The sequence below is a fragment of the Varanus komodoensis genome, unplaced genomic scaffold (assembly GCF_004798865.1).
Source record: "Varanus komodoensis strain SLA01 unplaced genomic scaffold, ASM479886v1 scaffold1, whole genome shotgun sequence".
NCBI lineage: Eukaryota > Metazoa > Chordata > Lepidosauria > Squamata > Varanidae > Varanus > Varanus komodoensis.
The window spans coordinates 97,971,419-97,993,242 of NW_025335268.1; the positions used below are offsets into that span (position 1 = coordinate 97,971,419).

Below are 21,824 nucleotides of genomic sequence, written 5' to 3' on the forward strand. Positions count from 1 at the left end.
GATCTGGACTCCTATCATCACCAGTTACTTCTTTCCTTTCCACAGAACATTTTTTTTCAAAACGGAAGCGGAAGTGCCGTAAAGCAGTCATTTAACATCGTCGTTACTAACCTTGGCCTCCTTCCGAGATATTATGCCCTGACTGTCGCAAAATCGCGGGCTGCCTGAGTGGGAGGCGAGGGAGTTGGGTTCTCTAGTATGGCGGCTCTGCCGGAGGAGCCGGTTGAAGCAGTAACAGTGAAGCCTGACCCTGATGCCGGAACGGCCCCGCCACCACCGCTGCCGCCTCCCCCTCCCCAGTCCCCTGCCACCGCAGCAGCTACGCCCCCTGTGCCTACTCCCTCGGTCGCCGGTCTCCTCACGGATGGGGAACCACTGGCTGGAGCTGTTGACCTGAAGCCGGCGGCGGCCCCCAATGCTGCACTGCCGGCCGCCTCACCGCTACCCACCGACCGGCAGACGTTGTTGGCTGTGCTGCAGTTCTTGCGCCGCAGCAACCTCCGCGAATCTGAAGAGATCCTTCGTAGAGAAGCCCGGCTACTCGCCGACGAGACCGCGGTTGATCCCAGTCTTTCGGCGCCTGGAGTCCAGGCAGCCCATGGCGGGGAAGGACAGGAGTGCAGCGCCGGGGTCGCGGCCCCTGGAGCAGGGGATGTGCTGCTCAATTCGGTCACTTTTAGCCAGGCTGGGGCGACCATCTCTCCTGCCGCGGTCACGGCCTCTTCCGCAGTGTCCTCGGGGACCCCTGGGAAAGGTGAGAGCCGAGAGGGATAGCGGTAGTGTCATTCCCAGCCAAGGGAGTCACTTGCACTCAACTCCCCTCGCCCTGAAGTCGTAAGAGGCGAGGTCAAAATCAAGGTGTATCTTTCACATGTAAAATCATTTTATTTATTTATTTAAAACATTTTTATGCCGCCCCCACCGCAAAAAAAGCCTCGGGGCGGCTCACAACAAAAACAAAATACATAAATATAACAATTATACAAGTAAAATCATCAGCTCTGTGTTGTGAGCACACCATATGGTTTAGTACAGAGTTCGTTCTTGACTTGCTGTGAGTGGTTGCATGATGAATTGTCCTGCAGTAAATCTTCCAAGTTCACATAGTAGTTTTTCCCCTTTCTGTTAATCTTGCTTTTTTTCTGCAACATTTTTAAATAGTTAGTGGGCTTTAGAATTATTTTGCTTCTCAGCTGGCAAGGCTTACCAAGTGGTTTATATGTGTTAAGGCAACATGGTTATCCTGAAATAGAACAGAATTGAAACCTACAATATCAATGCAATAGAAGCTGGACTACATTTTCAGATCTTAAATAACTGGTTGAGACTCTCAGCATCATATTTTTAGAACTAAATCTTGGGAGAGTATTATTAAAGTATTACATAAACTAAGTATGCCTGTCCAAGAACTTGATTTCTTGTAGAATAGTATGAAGGGAGTAATCTTTATTTATTACATTTCCTATAGAAAAGGATGTTAAAAAGTGTTCTCTGTAACCAGCCTTAAGCCAACTTCTTGTGGGAACTTTTGTTTTCAATTGTATTTATTTTATATTACTTATTAAACAGAAATCAGTATTTCACAGAGAGGTAATCCAAACATGAAGCTTAAACTAAAATGTAACTGTAATACCCTATTTGGTAGCATAATTAATTTTTACTAGACCATCCACAATACCTTTTCTATGACTTCCAATACCTTGTTTCTAATATTGTGATGCTGGGGCTGGAGTGTTACTAAATAAATGTAATGCATATTGAAGTAAAAAACTCTCAACTTCAAGTATAGGCTGATGGGATCTCAGCTGTCAGTGACTGAGCAAAAAAGGGATCTTGGGGTAGTGGTGGACAGCTTGAAAATGTTGGCCCAGTGCACGGTTTTTTGTGAAAAAGGTAATGTTCATGCTTGGTATAATTAGGAATGGAATAGAAAATAGAACTGTCAAGAGCTTATTCCCCTTATACAAATCTTCGCTGTGATCACACTTAGGATATTGTGTTCAGTTCTGGTCACCTTACCTGAAAAAGGACATTATTGAGTTGGAAAAGATAGAGGGAAGGGCACTGAAAATGATCAAGGGGATGGAGTAACTCCTGTATGAGAGTTGTATGTATGTACTACAACTGGGACTCTTTAGCTCAGAAAAAAGGGCAAGTAAGAGGAGACATGATAGAGGTGCTTAAAATAATGCATGGTGTGGAGAACATACATACAAAGAGATTTTTCTCCCTTTCCCATAACACTTGAACATGGATCATCCCATTAAGCTGATTGTGAGGAGGTTTAGGACAAATAAAAGGAAGTATTTCTTCATGCAACATATAGTTAAACTGGAATTTGCTGCCACCAGAAGTGCTGATGGCCACCAATTTGGATGGGTTTAAAAGAGATTTGGATCATTTCATTGAAGAGGAGGCTATCAGTGGCTACTAACCTTGCTGCCGTGCTACCTCCTTTATTAGATGTGGCGTGCCTGTATACACATCTTGAGCAGGTGGAGATCTTATATGGATATGATGCTGAGCACGTGCACTTAACTTCTTTGGTCGACCATGGTGAGGCCTGTTCTGAGTGGAACCTGTCCTGTTAAACTGCTGTATGGTCTTGGCCACCATGCTGCAGCTCAGTTTCATGGTCTTGGCAATCTTCTTATAGCCTAGGCCATCTTTATGTAGAGCAACAACTCTTTTTTTCACATCCTCAGAGTTCTTTGCCATGAGGTGCCATGTTAAACTTCCAGTGACCAGTATGAGAAAGTGAGAGCGATAACACCAAATTTAACACACCTGCTCCCCATTCACACCTGAGACCTTGTAATACTAACGAGTCACATGACATCGGGGAGGGAAAATGGCTAATAATGCCCAATTTGGACAGTTTCACTTAGGGGTGTACTCACTTTTGTTGCCAGCGGTTTAGACATTAATGGCTGTGTGTTGAGTGATTTTGAGGGGACAGCAAATTTACACTGTTATACAAACTGTATACTCACTACTTTACATTGTAGCAAAGTGTCATTTCTTCAGGGTTGTCACATGAAAAGATAAAACATTTACAAAATGCGAGGGGTGTACTCACTTCTGTGATATACTGTACATGTGAAGAGCAATTCCACATTCATGTGTGAGTAGTTGAATTTAATTTCTGACAGCGCCCCCCCCCCCCCATGTATCTCAAATGCTACTCTAGTGGTCTTCCTGGATTCAGAGGGTATTGGATGCTTCTAACAGGAGGGGGAAGCTGAAAAAAGTTCCTGCCCACATGGAACACTGAACAAATTAGTGGAAGTTGATTCAACACAGCTGCCTGAATGAGATTTTTTTTACACGGCATAAACCCTGATTTATATTTTGGATTACTGCCCTATACCATACAGATACATGACTGAGAGACAATCCCAGTCACCAGCATCCTTGCCAGCCTAAAGTAATATTTGTGCACAATTCAGTTTGATACAAGCCAATATTAAACATGTGTGCCTTGGTAAGAATGTAATGTTAGATATGGACACATATAGAATGTTAGCTTCCCACCGTCCCCTATATATGTACATGTGCAGACATGACCACATATTAGCGGATGAGTGCATCTTATATCTGCATAGGCACCTTTTATTCCTTAAGGCTGGCTTCCCAAATCCAATGTCCTCCATATGTGATGGGCAATAACAGTTACTGTTATCTTCAGCCAGGATGAGCAGTGTCTATGGGTAAAGGAAATTGTAATTCAATATATCTGCAGAGCATTTGGGTGGGAAAGGCTATCTTAATACATGCTGGTGTAAGCAACTGAAAGACAAATCACATTAGAGGTTTGTTCAAAGGCTGGAATGTTGTCTATGATGGACTTCCTGAGGGGAAAAGTCCGTGTACAATTCCTGTGTCATCATACATTATTTCTTTCTCACTATAATCTGTGTTATATCAGTCATAGCATGGACTAAGGGAGGGCTGAATGAAATAATTAGAAATATGCATGAACCTTTCATTCCTGGTAATAATGCTAAACATAGTGCAGACACTGATTTACCTATATATATTAATGCTTTGCAGTTGGAGTTCTGGTAGAAGATCAGCCAGATGTGAGTGCAGTGTTATCTGCCTACAATCAGCAGGGAGACCCAGCCCTTTATGAAGAATACTACAGTGGCTTGAAACACTTCATTGAATGTGCTCTGGACTGTCATCGAGCTGAATTATCACAACTTTTTTATCCACTCTTTGTACACATGTACTTGGAACTGGTCTACAATGGGCATGAAAATGAAGCAAAATCATTCTTTGAAAAGTAATGCAATTTGCTCATTTAATCTTCATTTATATGTTCTCTTTATTAGGTAGATAAATGTGTATATTTATTTCATCAGTGCAAACATTCACATTTGATTTAAAATGTGAACTGGGAGTAGAGGGAGTCTGTAGTATTCACTTTGAAGCAGACATGCAGAGCAGGGAAAAATATGCATGAGCTGTGCTTAAAAACATAGTTTTCCAATCATCTCTCTTGGAAGAGAAAAGAAAATAAGCATTTCCTGTAATAGTGATCTACTGTATGGTTGGAGCTACAAAAGATAGGCATTCCCTCTAGGAGAATGTCATGTTGATACATATAATACAACTAAGATATTTGCAGTTACCATTTAATTGATTTATTCCAAGTCCCAATCAATGTAATCAGCAGGGAGTTTTGTTTTAGGTATAAAATAATTTGTTTTGTCCAATTATATGTACCTGACAAATTAACAAACACTTCTAACCTTCTAAACACTTTTTATGGGTGCTTGGATACTGCATTCCTGCTCCCCGCTGCTAGTCTTGATTGTTTTAGTTTTATAGACTAATGTGAGGTGCTACTAGAAGAAAGACACTAGCAATTTTCCTTAGCACCTTCTAGAAGTCCATAGTGTGTATTTCTGTCTTATAGTGGCTTTTGTCTGGTCTAAGTAATGGTTACCTTGTAAGTTTCCTTGTCAAATTAGTGTTCATTTAATGTGCTTTGCTGAGAATCATTTTGTAGTTTAGCAACTGAGAGCTGTTGCATCCATGTCTTGCTTATGGGGTTCTGGCTGCCTACTGTGTGAACAGAATGCTGGACTTCATGGCCTTTCTTACGTTCCTATCCTTTTCATACATTTCCAACCTTTTTCTAGGTTTCATGGGGATCAGGAGTGTTATTACCAAGATGATTTGCGGGTACTATCAAGTTTAACCAAAAAAGAGCACATGAGAGGAAATGAGACAATGCTGGATTTCCGAACAAGCAAATTTGTGCTACGTATTTCCCGTGACTCTTACCAGCTCTTAAAGAGACATCTTCAGGAAAAACAGAACAATCAGATCTGGAATATCGTTCAAGAACATCTTTACATTGATATATTTGATGGAATGCCTCGTAGTAAACAACAGATAGATGCTATGGTGGGAAGCTTGGCAGGGGAGGCAAAGCGAGAGGCTAATAAAGCAAAGGTATGAAGTTGATATCAAGTATAACATCACAGATAGTATTTTGTCTGAAATGCATAAGCTGACAATCTTCTTAGATTCCATTTCTTCTCTGGTCCTGTAGTTGGCATAGCAATGGCCATATCTGAATGAACTTATCTTTGGTTATTAAGTCTTATGGGTATTTTGGTCTTACAGCCTTTCTATATATATGCATTTGCACAAGATGAGATTTAACAAGGAAGTTTCTAAGTAAGTATATGGTGGCATCCAATTACATTCTCTTACTTTTGTCAAAATGTCAATGATCTTTTCTGGAGTGACAGTTTTCCCTCAGAACTAGGGTCTAAACCGGAAAATTACAGTTACCAGTTTGTTTCAAAGCTAGTAACTTCAAAGTTTGAGGCTAGTTCAAAGGCTAGTGTGACGTTTCCTAGATTTATTGCAGCTTAAAGAGAGGGACAAAGGGGCTTCATATGTGGGCAAAATCTTTCTGAGCTTAGTAAGCCAATATATGATTGCCTGAACTAGTTCAGTATATAGCTGAACTGGTTCACTGGTTATGTTAATGCTAGTATTAACATTTAAAGTCCTAAATGGCTTGAGGCCAGGTTATCTGAAGGAACACCTTGAGCCCTATGTACCTAGCCAGATCATCTTCTGGGGTCCTTCTCCAAGAGACCCCAAAGGGAGTAAAGAGGATGGTCACCAGCACTGAATTTATTTTAAGAAGAATGGTAGTTTAAGAAAGACATGACTGATGTAATGGTAGTTTGCTCATCTCATTCATCCTGATTCTTGTTTCGTTTTTAAATTCAGAATATAATATTGATTTGACCTTGAATGAATATTTCACCATTATTTTTTGCCTTCTGTATAATGGGAAACATATTAAGAATCAAGTCTATTGCATTGTGTAATCAGAACAAATTTGCAGATCTGTATTGTTTGTACTGGTGAGATGTCTCAAAATTCTGATGCATGCACATAAGCTTCCTACTCTATTTCCTGGATTCACCCATTGAACTATAATTCAACAGAACATTCTATAATTTTGTTTTTGGAAAGCAGCACAGCACCCTATACCACACATGGAAAGCAAGTTTTAAAATATGACTGGGTAGTGCTGGTGGTGTTTAAAGAAAAAAGAAATGCCCAATAAATATGTTTAAACCCTTAGTTGCCCTTAAAGTTTTCTGGATTGTGGCTTTCTTCAGTACATGATATGGAAAGAATGTGGAGGGGAATTTGTCACCAGCTCTTATGACAAATGGTTGCCAGTTCTTAAATAACTGTTGTTAGTAGAGATGTAAAGCATAAATGAAAGGTTGTGATTCAGAAACATGATTCCAACCTAATCCCCTCAAGAAAGCTATTAACTTGCTATGTTTATACATAGAAACAGGTTTTTTTTACTTCTAGTACTCTCTTCTTATGACTTGTAGGTCTTTTTTGGCTTATTAAAAGAACCAGAGATTGAAGTGCCTTTGGATGATGAAGATGAAGAAGGGGAGAATGAGGAAGGCAAGCCGAAAAAGAAGAAACCAAGAAAAGACAGTACTGGATCCAAGAGTAAAAAGCAAGATCCGAATGCTCCTCCTCAGAATAGGTAATGTTAAAACTAAGAAAGGCTCTCATTTTTTTTTTATAGGGAGGAATATTCAGTTGTATGAACCCCTGTATATGTTGAAGTGGCACAGCTCAGATGCAAGTTTACCATCTCAATCTGGGCAATAGTGAAATCTGGATTTCCCCCTTAGGATTGACATACGCTCAGTTAAGTTGAAAGGTGCAAGTGTGTGTGTGTGTGTACACATAGGTTCTGTTTTCTTTAGGGCAGAGGTGGACTATATTTTGGCCTACACATGCACCAGCTGTAGCAAGCATAGCCAGTGGTGAGAGATTATGGGAGATGCAGACCAAAAGGTTAGGAGGACAACAAATTGCCCAACAAATTTTGGGGATGCCTTGCTTCTTTCTTTCCATCTTTTTATCACTTCCCAGAATGTTTGCATAAGGCTTGTCTAAGCCAGTTTATTTCAACTGTGTTTCCTTGTGACAATTCCAGAATTGGCCTCTTTTAAGCGCAATATTCAGTGTCCTAAAACTTTGTTCAGGGATCTTTTTGAATGATATTTGAGTTTGTTGCAGATTTTATTTATGTTTACCCTAGTTGTCTTCTCAATCATATATGATTCCATGACAGAAAGCATGCCTTGTTTTTTGAAACATGTTCTTTTCCATACAGAATCCCCCTTCCTGAGCTGAAGGACTCTGATAAGCTGGATAAAATAATGAATATGAAGGAAGCCACTAAGCGTGTACGACTTGGTCCTGACTGCTTGCCTTCCATTTGTTTCTACACTTTTCTTAATGCATACCAGGTTAGTAGAGCGAAGGGCAAAAGACTGACAGTGGCACAGATCACAAAATAGCTTTGCAATAAGGCTGAGATTGAGATCTGTAGTGTTCCTGTACAGAGAATTTAAATTTCATGATACCTAGTACTTTCATTTTGTTTTTTGGTTAGATTATTTTGCTCTTTAAGGGTAGTAATTCATAGCACTTCACTCTGTAAATTTGCTGAAAATGTGTATACATGTTATAGCCAAAGGAAGTCTCTTAAGTATCCATTGTGAGGAAGATCAGTGAAAGGGGCAAGGCAATCCTGTGACTGCTAGACAAAGTCTGGATGGCCATAGGATTTTTGAGAGTCCCAGGCTCTTTCCATTTGCTCTCTGGTTGGAGCTGGAACTCCAGATGCCCTCATGGCCAACATGAAAAAACCTGTGCACTTGCAACTCTGGCTTTTGTGGCTGTTCCAGGAGTGGGGGAAACAGGCAGGACCACAATACTAAATATCCTCACAATGCCTCAACCTCCTTCTCTCCAGCTCCAAGTTGCTGCACTTGCAGGTGTAAATTCGCCACCTAAGTGTATTGCAGGGTCTGAGTGCAGCAGTTTTTTTCCACCCTACATAGGCTGTATCTATGTATAGAATCAGATATACTATACATTTTCCATGGATTATAATGCTGTGGTTGATAGTATACCTGTTGGAGTTTTAACATATTAGCAGGAGCCTGCATATGAGAAGAGGAAAATGGATCAGCAGCATCCATTCCAAAACACCCCCCCCCCAAAAAACCCCAAACAGTGATAAGAAGTTTACAAAAGCACTCCCATTTTCTGCTTTGTTTCTGAAGCTCCTTGCAAGTTTTGACTCTCTTTTTGTTTTTAGGCTTTGTGTCAGTGAACAGGTACACTGAGGCCCAATTCAAGGAATTTCTTTTACTCTCCTCTTGTTTGAGGAGAAGAAGTCTCATAAAAGAAGTCTCTGCAATTGTGTGTTTGCATGGAAGCTGAAGCTCATACATTACGTAATATGTAATATGCATAATGAAAGGGGAGTATATTAACCTGGTTCCCCATTATGTGAAAGTCCCAAGTTCATACCTACTAGAATTATGTAATACTTAAAACTCACCAATTATGGAGGAAATAATCAATTACGCCTAAATAAATATACACATACCTCTCTAATATTGAAAGAAAGAGCTGTAGTGTAAAACCAACAAAAACTTTATGGTAATATTCATATTAGATAGGCATTCTGTTGTAGAAGGACCTACGTTGATTTAGACCTCACCTAGAAGGCTGTTGGAAATAGCCAGTGCTTTGGATTTAGGATTTTTTTTCCTCATAGCATTGTTTGGTTGCTCAAGTGTTGCATTTTCTACTTGAGCCACTGTGGTCTGGCAGTTTTAGTATTGGACTGGGTACCTGGAAGCTCCATTCAGCCATGAAACTTGCTGGGTAACTTTGGGCCACCTCACAGGTCTGTTGTTATGAGAATACAGTGGAGTGGAAGACTATATAAGTTGTCTTGGGTTCTTTGCAAGAGAGAAAGGAGGGATATATATGTGCTGTAATAATACATATTTGCTTATTTGTCAGAATAAATTGATTTTTCTTAGTGACATCTTATTGCTTGCCTCTGGTATTGTAGTTACCAGTAAATCATGGGCTTGTAAAAGTATTAAGTATTACCTAGCCCATTCATGTAGGCTAAAAATCCTATGCCAAAACATAGCTGGTTACATTGTATAGTACAGTTCATTTTTCTGGAAGGCAGAATAACTTGCTGTAGGATAGATAGGTTTAATAAAACAAGTTCAGATCATTTAAATAAATAATGTTGTAGCTTGCTATCTCTAATATTTTGTCTGTTCTTCATGTTTCCCTTTTATACCATTTCCTGGTTTTGTTTCTTTAGCTCTAGAGTTTGTAGAGAAGAGGTACACAATTTATACAGAATCAGACCATGCATCCATTTAGTTCAACATTTTCTACACTGACTAGCAGTTTTTCACCACCCTATCTGGAGATATTACTGATTGAACCCAGAACCCTTATCATAAAAGCAAGTCTGTATAAGTGAACTGCAATCATTTCCAGATACTTTTACTGAATTTTTTAGAACAGGGGTGGGGACCTTCTTTTGGGCTTTAGATGATTTGGGCTACTGTTTCCATCAGCTCTGACATAGGTAATAGTAAGGGATCATGGGAATTCTAGGCTAGAACATCTGGATGGCCACAACTTGCCTACCCCTGCACTGGAACATGGTGAATATTGGCACAATCCAACATTGGTTTGTATCCAGACTTTGCATAAATGATAACCTGCTCACACAAAAGGTTATTTTCCTTCCCATATTCCTCAGGTAGGCTCAGAATAAGGTATTGGAGACTGTAGCAGGAAGAGAAGGTAGCTGAAAATTGAGTAGAAGTAGCATGTGAGCATGAAGCTGAATGCAACTCCTGTGCACAGGATTATAGTTATCCCAGGGACCTTGTCTGTCCAGGCCATCTCACTTTACATTCAAGACTCATTGGGAGGAAACACAAACCACTTGTGTCAAGGATATACAGTTTAATGAATACAGAGTTGGAATATAGATGCAGATTAACAATTAACTAGCAAAGAAAAAGTTCACACAGATCTTTCTCATAGTCACAGGGCATTCTGATGTAACATTTGGCACCCCTGGGCACCAAATTGTTTAGACATGTGCATGCTCTTTGTTCGAAGAGGAAAACTAAAGAGCAAACCAACAGACTATGGATTTTATAGAAATCTTTCTCTCTCCCACTGCTTCAGAGGCTGTCAGTAAACCACAGGCTAACTCCCCTTTCTGGAAAACAGAGGGGTGAAGCTGCAAGCAGGGGAAAGGAAAGAGGGTGAGAGAAGATCCAACTATACTAATTAGCTTCAGCAGAAAGGTGTGTAAACATCTTTACCTCATCCTTGACATAAAGAGTTGACAGTTGGCTGGTGATCTCATGCCTTGCTGAGCCCTCTTGCTAGTCCACGGCAATTAAGCATAACTCATATATGTTGCTTTTATACCTACACTAAAAATCTGTGCTGGACACTGTACACTAACTCCTTGCTGTTATTCCTGTTATTAATCCCAATACAGGAATACAATCTGTTACCCATGCTCTAAGTGAGGAAATGTCTTGTAAAACTTCCTTTGGCTACATCAATTATAAGGATTTAAAATAAAGTTGTGAGATGATAGAAGCAACATCAGATGTTTCTGGTAACTATATGCTTGTGGCTTTCATGATCTCCTTGCATCAAAAATAACTAATAAACAGGAAGTGCGTTCTACTTCATGCTGAATAGGAGAGAAAGACCTTGCCTACAGTCAAAGTTCTGTCAAGAACATGTGGAAAGTGAAGGGTTAAGATTTCACTGAACACACTTGATTTTAAAGATGCATTGAATCACTGAGTCTCCTCACTTTCCCATGTGTTTTCAACTCCTGGTGCAAACTCTTCTTCAGTTTTGCTAGAGGACTTAAGAATAGTAGGTCAGGGCTTGTTAGCATGGTCACCTAGAACTTGATCTCTGCTGCTAAAATAACATTTGGTTTACAAAAGTGATTTGTGTTGATAATATGGTAACTAGCACTTAATCTCTGAACCTTGGTTAGACAGCTATTTCTCAGCAGTATCACTCTCTTAACATTGTGATTTTTGTGCAAATAGGGTCTTACAGCAGTGGATATTACAGATGACTCTAGTATGATCGTTGGAGGCTTTGCAGACTCTACTGTCAGAGTATGGTCTGTGACACCTAAAAAGCTACGTAGTGTGAAATCAGCAGCAGGTAATAGAAATGAATTTCAATTATAATGTTTACATTAACTGTTAAAGGAGGGGTACACGTAGAAAAGGTCAGGTGAAATACTGTTACTACAGTCCTTAACTAAGAATTATTTTACTTCATGTAGAATTTAATACTAATATATAGCTGCCAGCAGTACTTGAATATTATATACTGTGACCCATCAATTAATAGTTTCACAATGATTATCTGATATAAGCATTGATGATTTCATTGGGAACTTATTATAAAATAGTGTGTGTACCAATCGGAACAACTGCTTGTGCAACAGGGCCATTGTAGTTCTACAGGTAATCTAAAACAAATTGAAATGCTACTTTCTAGGATGGAGCTGGTTAGTGGATGTCAGAAAAAGGAACTCTGCTGAACTGACTTGATCCAGAAACAAGCATTTCCACTTGTTTCCAGGGTTGTATTTTTAATGCATTGGTTAAATGCATGAGCGGGATTAGTCCTTCTAGTGCACAAGAAACAGCAGGAGCATAGTATCAATATAGGATATTGCCCTTAAGGACTCTGAACTACATCATTTGTATTACATTTAATGTTAGGTCATGAAGGTGGTCTGATAGAAAGCTAAAAATACATATGTTTTGGTACGCATTACTATCAAAATGATCTGTGTTGAATGAATATGTACTTTAGGTTATTGTTTTTTAAATTTTAGATCTCAGTCTAATAGATAAAGAATCAGATGATGTTTTGGAAAGGATAATGGATGAGAAAACAGCTAGTGAGTTGAAGATTTTATACGGCCACAGTGGACCTGTCTATGGTACCAGTTTCAGCCCTGATAGGTAAAATAATAGTTTTTTGCAGGTGGGTGGGTAATGGATAATGACACCTGTATTGGGCATAAGAAAACATTCTGAATTTCATGAACTGAATAACATTATTGATGTATTTGAAAGCTTTATCACATATCTAGACTTTATACAATATTAAAAAAGATGGTGAAAACTATATTGCTACATTTATGTGTTATAGAATGCAGTATGGACAATGGTGTTAAGTCAATGTCCACTTAATATCTATAATTCCCAACCAGTTGCCATAGTTCCAAACTCAAGGTTGTATGTATTAGATAATGCAAAATATAATAGAAGTTTCAGTTTCATTTCTTTAAATCATAATCTCGCTTACATGTTTGTAGAGGACCTGTTCATGTAGTTTCAGACTTCGAAATGCATGATGAAGCAGTGAACCTGTGCATACAGATTAGTATGCCATATGTCACATTATATATTTGGATAAAGATCTATGTTTGAAAAACATGAATAGGAAATAATAATTTCCAAGAAACAGGATGTGAATTCTTTAAACACTAAGGAGCAAATTTTGCTTTACTATACAGAAAGTTTGGAGTTATGTATGGACTGATTTCTAGAAGATCAGCAAAACAGCATACTTAAATGAGCCAGTGTAGTAGCTAAGAGCATGAAATGAAAGATCTGAGTTCACATCTCAATTTAGCTATGGTGTGAGATGAAGATAAACTGCTTCAAAAGTTTGAAATGCATTATCTCACATGCTGTAATTTGTGCAATAACTTCAGTATTGACATTTTTGTTTCTTGGCCAGGAACTATTTGTTGTCATCTTCTGAAGATGGCACTATCAGATTATGGAGCCTCTTAACATTTTCTTGTCTAGTGGGATATAAAGGACACAACTACCCTGTATGGGACACACAGTTCTCTCCTTATGGATATTACTTTGTATCTGGTGGACATGACAGAGTGGCTCGGTAAGAACTGACAAGTTTTCCATCATGGCATAAACATACAGTTTTCTCTTGTGAGTCTAAATTAGTCTTAAGAGATTTTACTAAGTTACTTTAGGATACTTGACTGAAAATGTGTTAATTTCTAGTGAGTTCTTCTATGTATTAGAGAAGGAATTAAAATGGAAAGTCAAGCCTGCCCATAATAAGAGGAACTCCAGTTAACAGCATGCATTATCCACAAATAAGTCTCTGGTAACTCTGTAACTTAGTGAACTTGGAGGTAGTGTTTGTTTTGGTTCCAAAAAGCAAGCGGTTGAGCTATGGGTCTCATCTTTCCCCTTTATGAAATGTTCTTTGTATTTGTTTTAAAGCTTGTGGGCTACAGATCACTACCAGCCTTTGAGGATCTTTGCTGGCCATCTTGCTGATGTCACATGTACGCGTTTCCATCCAAATTCCAATTATATTGCTACAGGCTCAGCCGATAGGACGGTGCGACTTTGGGATGTGTTGAATGGGAACTGTGTAAGAATCTTCACAGGACATAAGGTATGTGAATGTCAGATTCACATGAAATGATTTCATTATATACTACATACAACTAACTTAACTGTAGCCCTTGTTGTCTGCTTCCTGGGCTTTTCATTGGGCTGGCCACTGTGGGAAACAGAATGTTTGACTTAGTGGGCTTTTGGTTTGATCCAGCAGTGCTGGTCTTAAGTTCTTAGATTGTTCAACCATTTGTACACAGTGATAAAAAATAGTTAAATATGTACCTGCTTCTCTAAGTTGCTCATGGGCTTTGTGTGTCACACACATGGGCTCTGTGTCATTGTGAAGCCACATCCAGGAAATGTTTCCAGCTGAGGAACTGAAATGAGAATCTCTCCCCTGCCATCCTACCTTTTCCCTAGCTGATTCCCACCTTTTCCCTCAGTTCCTCTTTGACTGTCACTGTGGTAGTCTTGGTGGAGCTTCTTTCTTGTTTTTGATGGAAGTTTGTAGGCTGAGGTTCTTAGCATTTATTTTCTTCTAAACTGATTCTGCTATTTTTCTCACTTTCACTTTTTCATTATTTTGAATGTTTCTGTTTCCGTGGATCCTTTATATCATGTGGGCAATAGCAGCACATATAGCTTTAACAGTCCTGTTACATAGGTGTGTGGTGTGGCAGCAAACTTTCCCTGACAGAAGAGTGCTCCTTGGGCTGGTTCTGCCTTGGGTGTGTCATGGATAAATGATCTTAGGCCTTTACCAAGATGGCCAAGAAAAACAGATCAGAAAGACAAATGTCAACCTATGGAGAAAAGCCTGGAAAGCAGTGGAGGAGCAAGGCTCTAGTCATGGCCTGTTACCCTTCCCCTCCATTGCAAGAGCAAACCTTTTCACTTTCCATTGCAAAGACATTGTGAAGGAAACTCAGACTTCCAGATTGGACTTGGATAAGAAGAACAAAAAGGAGGTGAGATAGTTGCATAGTTCTACTGCCTATGTTGGATTTATCAGTCCCAACAGCTTTGGCCCTGACATCACAATTAAAACTGATAGCATCAATATCAAAGAGATGTTAAAACTTTTTCCAGTTCCAGACCAACTCAGGTCATGAGATACTTCCTCTCTTCCAGACTTTATATATTACTTTCCTCAAAGCAGGAGACTCACTACAGATGCATCATTGTGAGACACACTGCAAGATGTTGACAGTACAGGGAGTCTACTCAATACAAGAGTGGTTCTTTCACATCAACTGATTCTCAATTCTGGCAGTGTGGCATATGCGCAAGGTCTTCAAGATGAAGGTGATAGGTCAGAGGATCCTCTGCTGTTGTTGCTTACCTGAACAAACAAGGTAGAATTCAGTTGTCTAAATTTACCCATCTGCAGGTGCTTGACTGGGCTGTACCATATAACTTAAACTTCATGGCAATAAGCATAATAGGTGAAGATAATGTTTGAGGAAGAACCTCACAGAAGGGTATCCCAAACATTCCACAAATGGCAACTAGATCTTTGAGTTCTACAGTCCAGCCTTGGTTGGTATTTGGTTACTCTGAAATGGATCTGTTGAGACTGTGGAGACTTCAGTGTGTGAGGAGTTCTGCAGCATGGCCACACTGGGTCTCGGTTCTCTAAGAGATACATTTCTGCTCCAATGAACAGGCAGCTTCTACCTTTTTCTACTGTGTGTGCTACTCACCAGAGCTTTGGTGAAAATCTTAGATTGGCTCCTCATTGAACCACAGTGGCTGACATAGCCATGGTTCACTCAGTATATTTCACAGATGCAGGGGAGAATTTTTTTGGTTTCTGCCAAGCTCAGATCACTTGACCCAGGATTGCAGTCAGATGCAACATCCAAGTATCCAGACCTATGCACAGTTTGTTTACAGCATGGAAGTTGCAGTGAGAAACCATATACCATTGTTTTCTCTTACAATCCAGATATCTTGGAAGGAGCAAGGAACTGAGCCAGAAAATATTTTTTTTCTGACTTTCAGTGTACATCCGATTACTTGCCCTATCCATTGCATTCTGCAATTCAACACTCCCTGATGAACAAGAAATTTTCTTGAATGTATGTGTACCAGACAGTTATTTTAGCATTACAAAATTCCATCAAAGGATTTGCTTTTTTCTTCTACACCCACTGACCTGACAGTTTCTAAAAGGTGTGAATAATCTCATTTTACCAGTTTGATTGGTGATGTTGCCTTAGAGCTTATTTGTAATACTCAAAACATTGACTTCTAAGCAGTTTGAGCATCTAGTAATTGTGGATCTTTAGCTCATTTCTTGGAAAGTGATTTTCTGGTGACCTCAGCATATCAGTCCAGTGAGTTGTATGCCTTGAAGTTTGATCTGAGACTGTTGTAGTTGGATGGTATTTAAAAGCTTTAAACAGATAACTAAAAGAAATACTCCTTACATGGTTTCACAGAGAGAAGGTGATCTAAAGGCTCAGACATGACTTTTCTTCCAGGAGTGGTTCAACTTTCATGTAAATCAAGGCATTGAATTCTATAAGCTTTTCCTCTTTCACCGTCTTCATCCATGGAACATGCTTGGCATTCTTTTGATGTGAAATGGGCTTTGGCCCTATTATAAGGCCCATGCCAAGTTTTTTTTTGTTGATCTCAAAAGTCTTCCATCTGTTGTGGAGAAATGTACAAGAGCTTGCCTGTGCTTTTGCAAGGCTTTGGAGAATGGGTGGTACATGCTGTCATCCTAACTTATGAGCTTGCTGGGCTAGAACTCAGTTCCTGAGTGACTGCTCATTCCACCAGAAGGGCATTACATTGGTTACATTTGGTGGTAGAGTGCCTTTGCCAGAGCCATGCAGAGAAGCAACATAGTTGATGTCATCAAGGTTTATAAAACTCTACAGATTGGGCAGTGGCGCCCAGTCAGATTGTTGTTTCAGCAGCACAGTCCTTTCTTGGATATTATAGTTATGACACTGGTCTACTTGTTCCTTGTCTGTGTGTGATGCAGAGACCATGAAGAACAGGTTGCTTGCTTGTGACTCTGGTTCTTCAAGTGGTCATCTCTGTATTTACACAACCCTCCCACTGTTCTTGCTCCAGCATCAATGTCAACTTGGATATAGAAATCAAAGTTGGTTAAGGTCTTAGTAATGGTGTCGATGCAGATATTCATATCAAGTCTGTCTCTCAGTTCCAAGGCACAGTAGGTGGTCCCAGGCGAACTGAGGTAATTGGCAGGAACCCATCAGGAACATGCACATTAGGATGGTGGAGCAGGGGTTCCTGCCTAAAGTCCTTGGCACAGAGCCCATGTGTGAACGCACAGCTGAAGGCTTGAGAAACCAGTTATAGCTAAGCAACCTATTCTTTGTTCACAGCTGTACTCTCTTACTCTGATTCTTCTGTCCTGCAAACACTTACAAAAAGCCTTGGTTATATCAAAGGTTATATCAATATAACCCTCAAAGCCTTGGTTATATCAGAGGAAGAGAAAATGAGACCACCTCCTCTGGTTTGATTGGGATCAATTGCAGTGCAGATTCCATCTGGCTGTTATGTAATGTCATTGCAAAAAATATGAATCAGCTGCTCCCTGAATGGGCCTATTTTTCTACCCCCACTCCCAGCTTACTTTTTTGTGTAATGCTTCCTAAAATTGTAATCCAGATTGGACAAATTGTGGGCCTCCAGATGTTAGGAATTTAGGAAGCTGCCTTATTCTATCACTGAACTAGAGCTCCTTCCTGGATTGCAGTCTTCATCATCAATTTTGGGGGGTGGGGGTGGGGCTGGGTGGACACAAATGTTTTAAATAAATAAAATTATAACTTTTGGCCATGTTGACAAGGGCTGATGGAAACTGCACTTCTACATCATCTGGAGAGCCTCAAGTTCACACTTTTGTTGTAAATCATTTTAACGAATCTATCTTGAGTGCTTTGGCAGAAAAGTGTTGTATATATGTAACAAATAAAATTAGCAAGATATTGTCCATGGACCACATCTAATTTTACTTGACTTTTTTTGCCATCACTACTGTTCCTTGTGCAAGACTGCTAGTACAAATGCTGCACCACCTGGCCATATTCTTCTCAGTTTTGGGAAATGTTGCACTTCAGCGTACGCTGTGCCATTCCTTACAATTGTAGTCAAACAGTGATTAAGAGTATCAGGCACTGCTTCTTACTTGTTTCATATTCGTTGGAAAATAAGAGCCCCTTTGATGAAGAGTCTTCAGGGGGCAGATCCATTTCTTATGGGAGTTCCAGTAAAGCTGTGTATGTCACAGTTTTTAAAATCACCCTGTTAAGCCCCCATTTTAAAAGGAATGGGATGTGTTTTAGTATTCTGTCCAGCCACAGTTTTGGAAGGAAGTACAAACTGTGCATCATCCTAAGGTCTGTCAGGGCAAAGGGAAAAAAGATGATTGAGGAAAGATCATTTGTGTCTTCACTTTCCCTTGACAGCTTGCTTTTTGACAACTGTCCAGAAAAAGCAGTAGATAGAAAAAGCCTATTAGATCCTCTGTGGGTCAGTACCCTGGGTTCATACCTGTTGTGCTTTTGATGCACTGAATGAAAAATGTATGAAATCACAACAGAGAGGGTGCAAAAGTCAGTCCTGCTGTGGTATCCCCTGGAATAATCATGGTAGGATGAATGGGGGAGAAAAATCCACAGTGAGCCTGATCATTTGTTAGGCACACTGCAGGCTGTTCACTGTGGCTTATTGCCAGGGCAGGCTGTCCTGAAGTGTGAATTCCCCCAGTGTTTTTCTCAAGCTATTAAGACAAGATCAAAAAGATAGCTCAACTTACTCTTGTGTGCCCAGGGGTTCTCTGAATTTGTCTCTCAAGGAGCAACACCTCTGTGCCATTTACGAAATTGCTGCTTAAACTGAGTATCCTTTGAGAAGCAGCTTATGATATGGAATGATAAGTTTGCTGCCCAAAGGAAATAAGTAACACATTCTACTGGCCATGGTTAACTCCTTGGATTCTGGTCTGAAACCAACTCCAAGGAATTGGAAAACTAACTGTAATGGTTGGTGTTAGAGATGACTATTGAATGGTAATGTGTTATGCTGGTCAGCTTCAGAACAAAGGATTTTTTTTCTGAACAATATAAAGTAAAGACTATACAAAGAAACAAAGAGGCAGGTTTTTTTTGTTCAGTTAGAAGAGTATGAGACTCTGATCCATTTCTGAATTTGTTTAAGCTCATGAGTTATTTAAAATAAATATTTTAATAAGCTTAGTGTTGTTTCTATTAAGTAACCACGAACATTTAGAAACTAATTTCATTTTATAACAGGTTCATTTTTGTTGTATTAGGGACCAGTTCATTCATTAGCATTTTCTCCTAATGGAAGATTCTTGGCAACTGGGGCGACAGATGGAAGAGTGCTTCTCTGGGATATTGGACACGGTCTGATGGTGGGAGAGTTAAAAGGACACACAGACACAATCTATGCACTCAAATTCAGTAGAGATGGAGAGATCTTAGCAACAGGTATTTAATTCAATACATTTGTTCATTCAAAAATACTATCAGTTGTAATATTTGACATTCTGATTTCCATCTAACTTTGAAGATGTGCAGTACAATCCTAAGTATTTCCACTCAGTAGGACTTACTCCCAGGTATATTTGCACAGGTTTTATTGCAGCCTTAACATTCAGTTTAATGAACGTTTAGCAAGTATATATTTAATACTTAATTTCGCTATTCTTATGAGTAGAGCTGAGCATGGTCTTAGGTGACAAATTGCCAAAATGTTTTCATTAGAGATGTAAATGGTACCTTAGCTAAAATAACCTCCTTTGGGGAAGTTGTCTTTAAAAAACCAAACACACACTTGGCTTGGTCACAAATCTGCTTGTGCCTTTGTATCATTGTATATACTTTTCCCATTTAAGTTCACATAATTGAATGGGGAGTGAGATTTTCTCAAGTTAAACTGTACACTGTTGTGGTTTTGAAAAGTGTGATTTTTTTTCTCCTTTCATCTTCCCCAAATGTGCTTCTATTGGCTCCATAGGACAAATAGAAGCTGAAGCTTTCTCATGCTATATATACAAATATGATGTAGCTATAAATGTGGCTTAATTACAATTTTATTTCTTACAAGGTTTTTAACTTTACATTTTAAGCAAACTAAGAAACCTAGAAATGTTACTTTGAAATTTTTGATTACTTACTAATGTAAAATTTTGTAATCATATCAACCAATTTTGATTTGGGAAGTTATCTTGCCCAATAGAACTGATTTCATGGATACTGTACTTCTTGCCTAGATTATTCTAGTATTTTTTCTTTTAAAAATGTTAAGCTGGAAATCATAGTGGTTGCACATTTAGTAGTGACTGAGAAATTAATATTCCAAACCATGACAAATTGATTGTAGCATGCAGTGGGTGGTTTTCCCTTTTATTTTGAATTGGTAAATGCAAAACCTGTTTCAATTTTTTTCTTGTTTGCTAGGTTCAATGGATAACACTGTGAAGCTGTGGGATGCTGTGAAAGCCTTTGAAGACTTAGAAACAGATGATTTTACTACAGCCACTGGACATATAAACCTTCCTGAAAGCTCTCAGGACTTGCTACTGGGTACATATATGACCAAATCAACCCCTGTCATACACCTCCATTTTACTCGCAGAAATTTACTTCTTGCTGCTGGGGCATACAGTCCTCAGTGAACCACAAAACTGTAAGACTTATTTGTGTGAGTCATGTGAAGATCTTAGAATAACTTGCAAAGACCAATTGCTTTGCTGCAACACCTTCAATTAACTTCTATTTTTGCCTCCAGTGCATATTCAATGCCACTGACATAGGCTTAGCAGAAGTTAAGGATATGGCTTTAAAAATACAGTATATGGGACTACCTTTCATAACCTCATTCAAAAAAATGGCAAGGGGGCTGCTGAACTGCAGTGCCAATTGCATAATACAAAGGCTGGCACATACTTTTCAGCCTTTTAAAAGCACTTATTTGGCATTAGCACAGGTTTAGTGCTACCTAGGACTTTTAGTAAGACTTGTTTATGTAAGTTGTAGAAGAGTAGAATGTTTGGAGCTGGGTGCTTTATACAGTGCAACAAGGAGGCCTGAAGCGTGGGCTATTTGTTGTCCTCCAATTATTTTGGCCTAGGAAACTCCAATTGGCCATAACCAGTCAAGCCAATGGTGGGGAATGATGGGAGCTGTGGCCCACAAGTTGTTTTGGCCTTACCTGAATGGTTATTTGACTTATGCAAGTGATGTTATTTCTTCAGAGTTGAAGAGCACAAATCGAACAAATGTATATAAAGCGATTGAAAATTGCTAAAATTTAATTGAGTGGCATTTAAGGAAATGGGACTTTTACAATGTTACTTGAAACTTTTTAAACTATGAAACTGTTGACAAGCCTGCATAGTTCAATATATAAATATAGACTACTACCATCACAAGGATCTTTACTGCTTCCCCTCTCGACCCCAGTTATTCAGATAAGAACCTTTGTACCCTTTGTGCATAATGACAAACTCATTAATTCATGCTTTCAGTGAAAAATTGACACAATTATATACTGATTATTGAAATTCAGCAGTATAGATCTAGTCGTCATGGTTTTGCATTTTTGTACAGTTTTATACTTTTGATATTTTATAATAAAATTATTCTCTCCGTTTATTCCTGTCTTGATATGTGGGTCCTAAGTACTGGATGTTTTTTCCCATTTCTGCACAGTTCTAATATAAAGGATCCTACTACCACCATAAGTTTTGTCTTCATGAGGTAAAATGGAAACCCTTGTAACTTCAAAATAAATACTGTAGGGTGGTGGGATATTTGTATCTCTTTGTACTGTGGGGAAGATTTTCATTTCTGGAATTGTGATGTTCTCTCTCAACATTTACTATAGGATTGGGAAAAAAGGTATCCACAGAGAAAACCTATGCTTCTAGGAACTTGTATGTTGTAAAAA

At 39.2% G+C, this 21,824-nt stretch overlaps 1 protein-coding gene across 2 annotated transcripts; it reads left to right on the forward strand.

Moving 5' to 3' along the window:
* Nucleotides 1-158: 158 nt before the first annotated feature.
* TAF5 (TATA-box binding protein associated factor 5) lies at nucleotides 159-21,580 on the forward strand. Of its 2 annotated transcripts, XM_044437944.1 has the most exons (11): nucleotides 160-754; nucleotides 4,054-4,288; nucleotides 5,151-5,466; nucleotides 6,888-7,051; nucleotides 7,691-7,826; nucleotides 11,502-11,622; nucleotides 12,308-12,437; nucleotides 13,222-13,386; nucleotides 13,737-13,914; nucleotides 19,183-19,360; nucleotides 20,333-21,580. In XM_044437944.1, exons 1-11 carry the CDS (start codon nucleotides 199-201, stop codon nucleotides 20,548-20,550), a joined length of 2,397 nt encoding a protein of 798 aa, XP_044293879.1. In that variant the 5' UTR covers nucleotides 160-198; the 3' UTR covers nucleotides 20,551-21,580. The 2 variants fall into 2 exon arrangements, with proteins under 2 accessions (XP_044293889.1, XP_044293879.1); XM_044437954.1 differs by lacking the exon at nucleotides 20,333-21,580 and having other exon boundaries at nucleotides 159-754; nucleotides 19,163-19,347.
* Nucleotides 21,581-21,824: the final 244 nt, after the last annotated feature.

What these genes read in the sequence shown, in the direction of transcription:
- TAF5 (XM_044437944.1), top strand. Translation starts at nt 199, where the DNA reads ATGGCGGCTCTGCCGGAGGAGCCGGTTGAAGCAGTAACAGTGAAGCCT. An exon ending in AATGCTCCTCCTCAGAATAG is followed by an intron (nt 7,052 to 7,690) that starts GTAATGTTAAAA and finishes TTTTCCATACAG; the next exon opens with AATCCCCCTTCCTGAGCTGA. An exon ending in TGGAGAGATCTTAGCAACAG is followed by an intron (nt 19,361 to 20,332) that starts GTATTTAATTCA and finishes CTTGTTTGCTAG; the next exon opens with GTTCAATGGATAACACTGTG.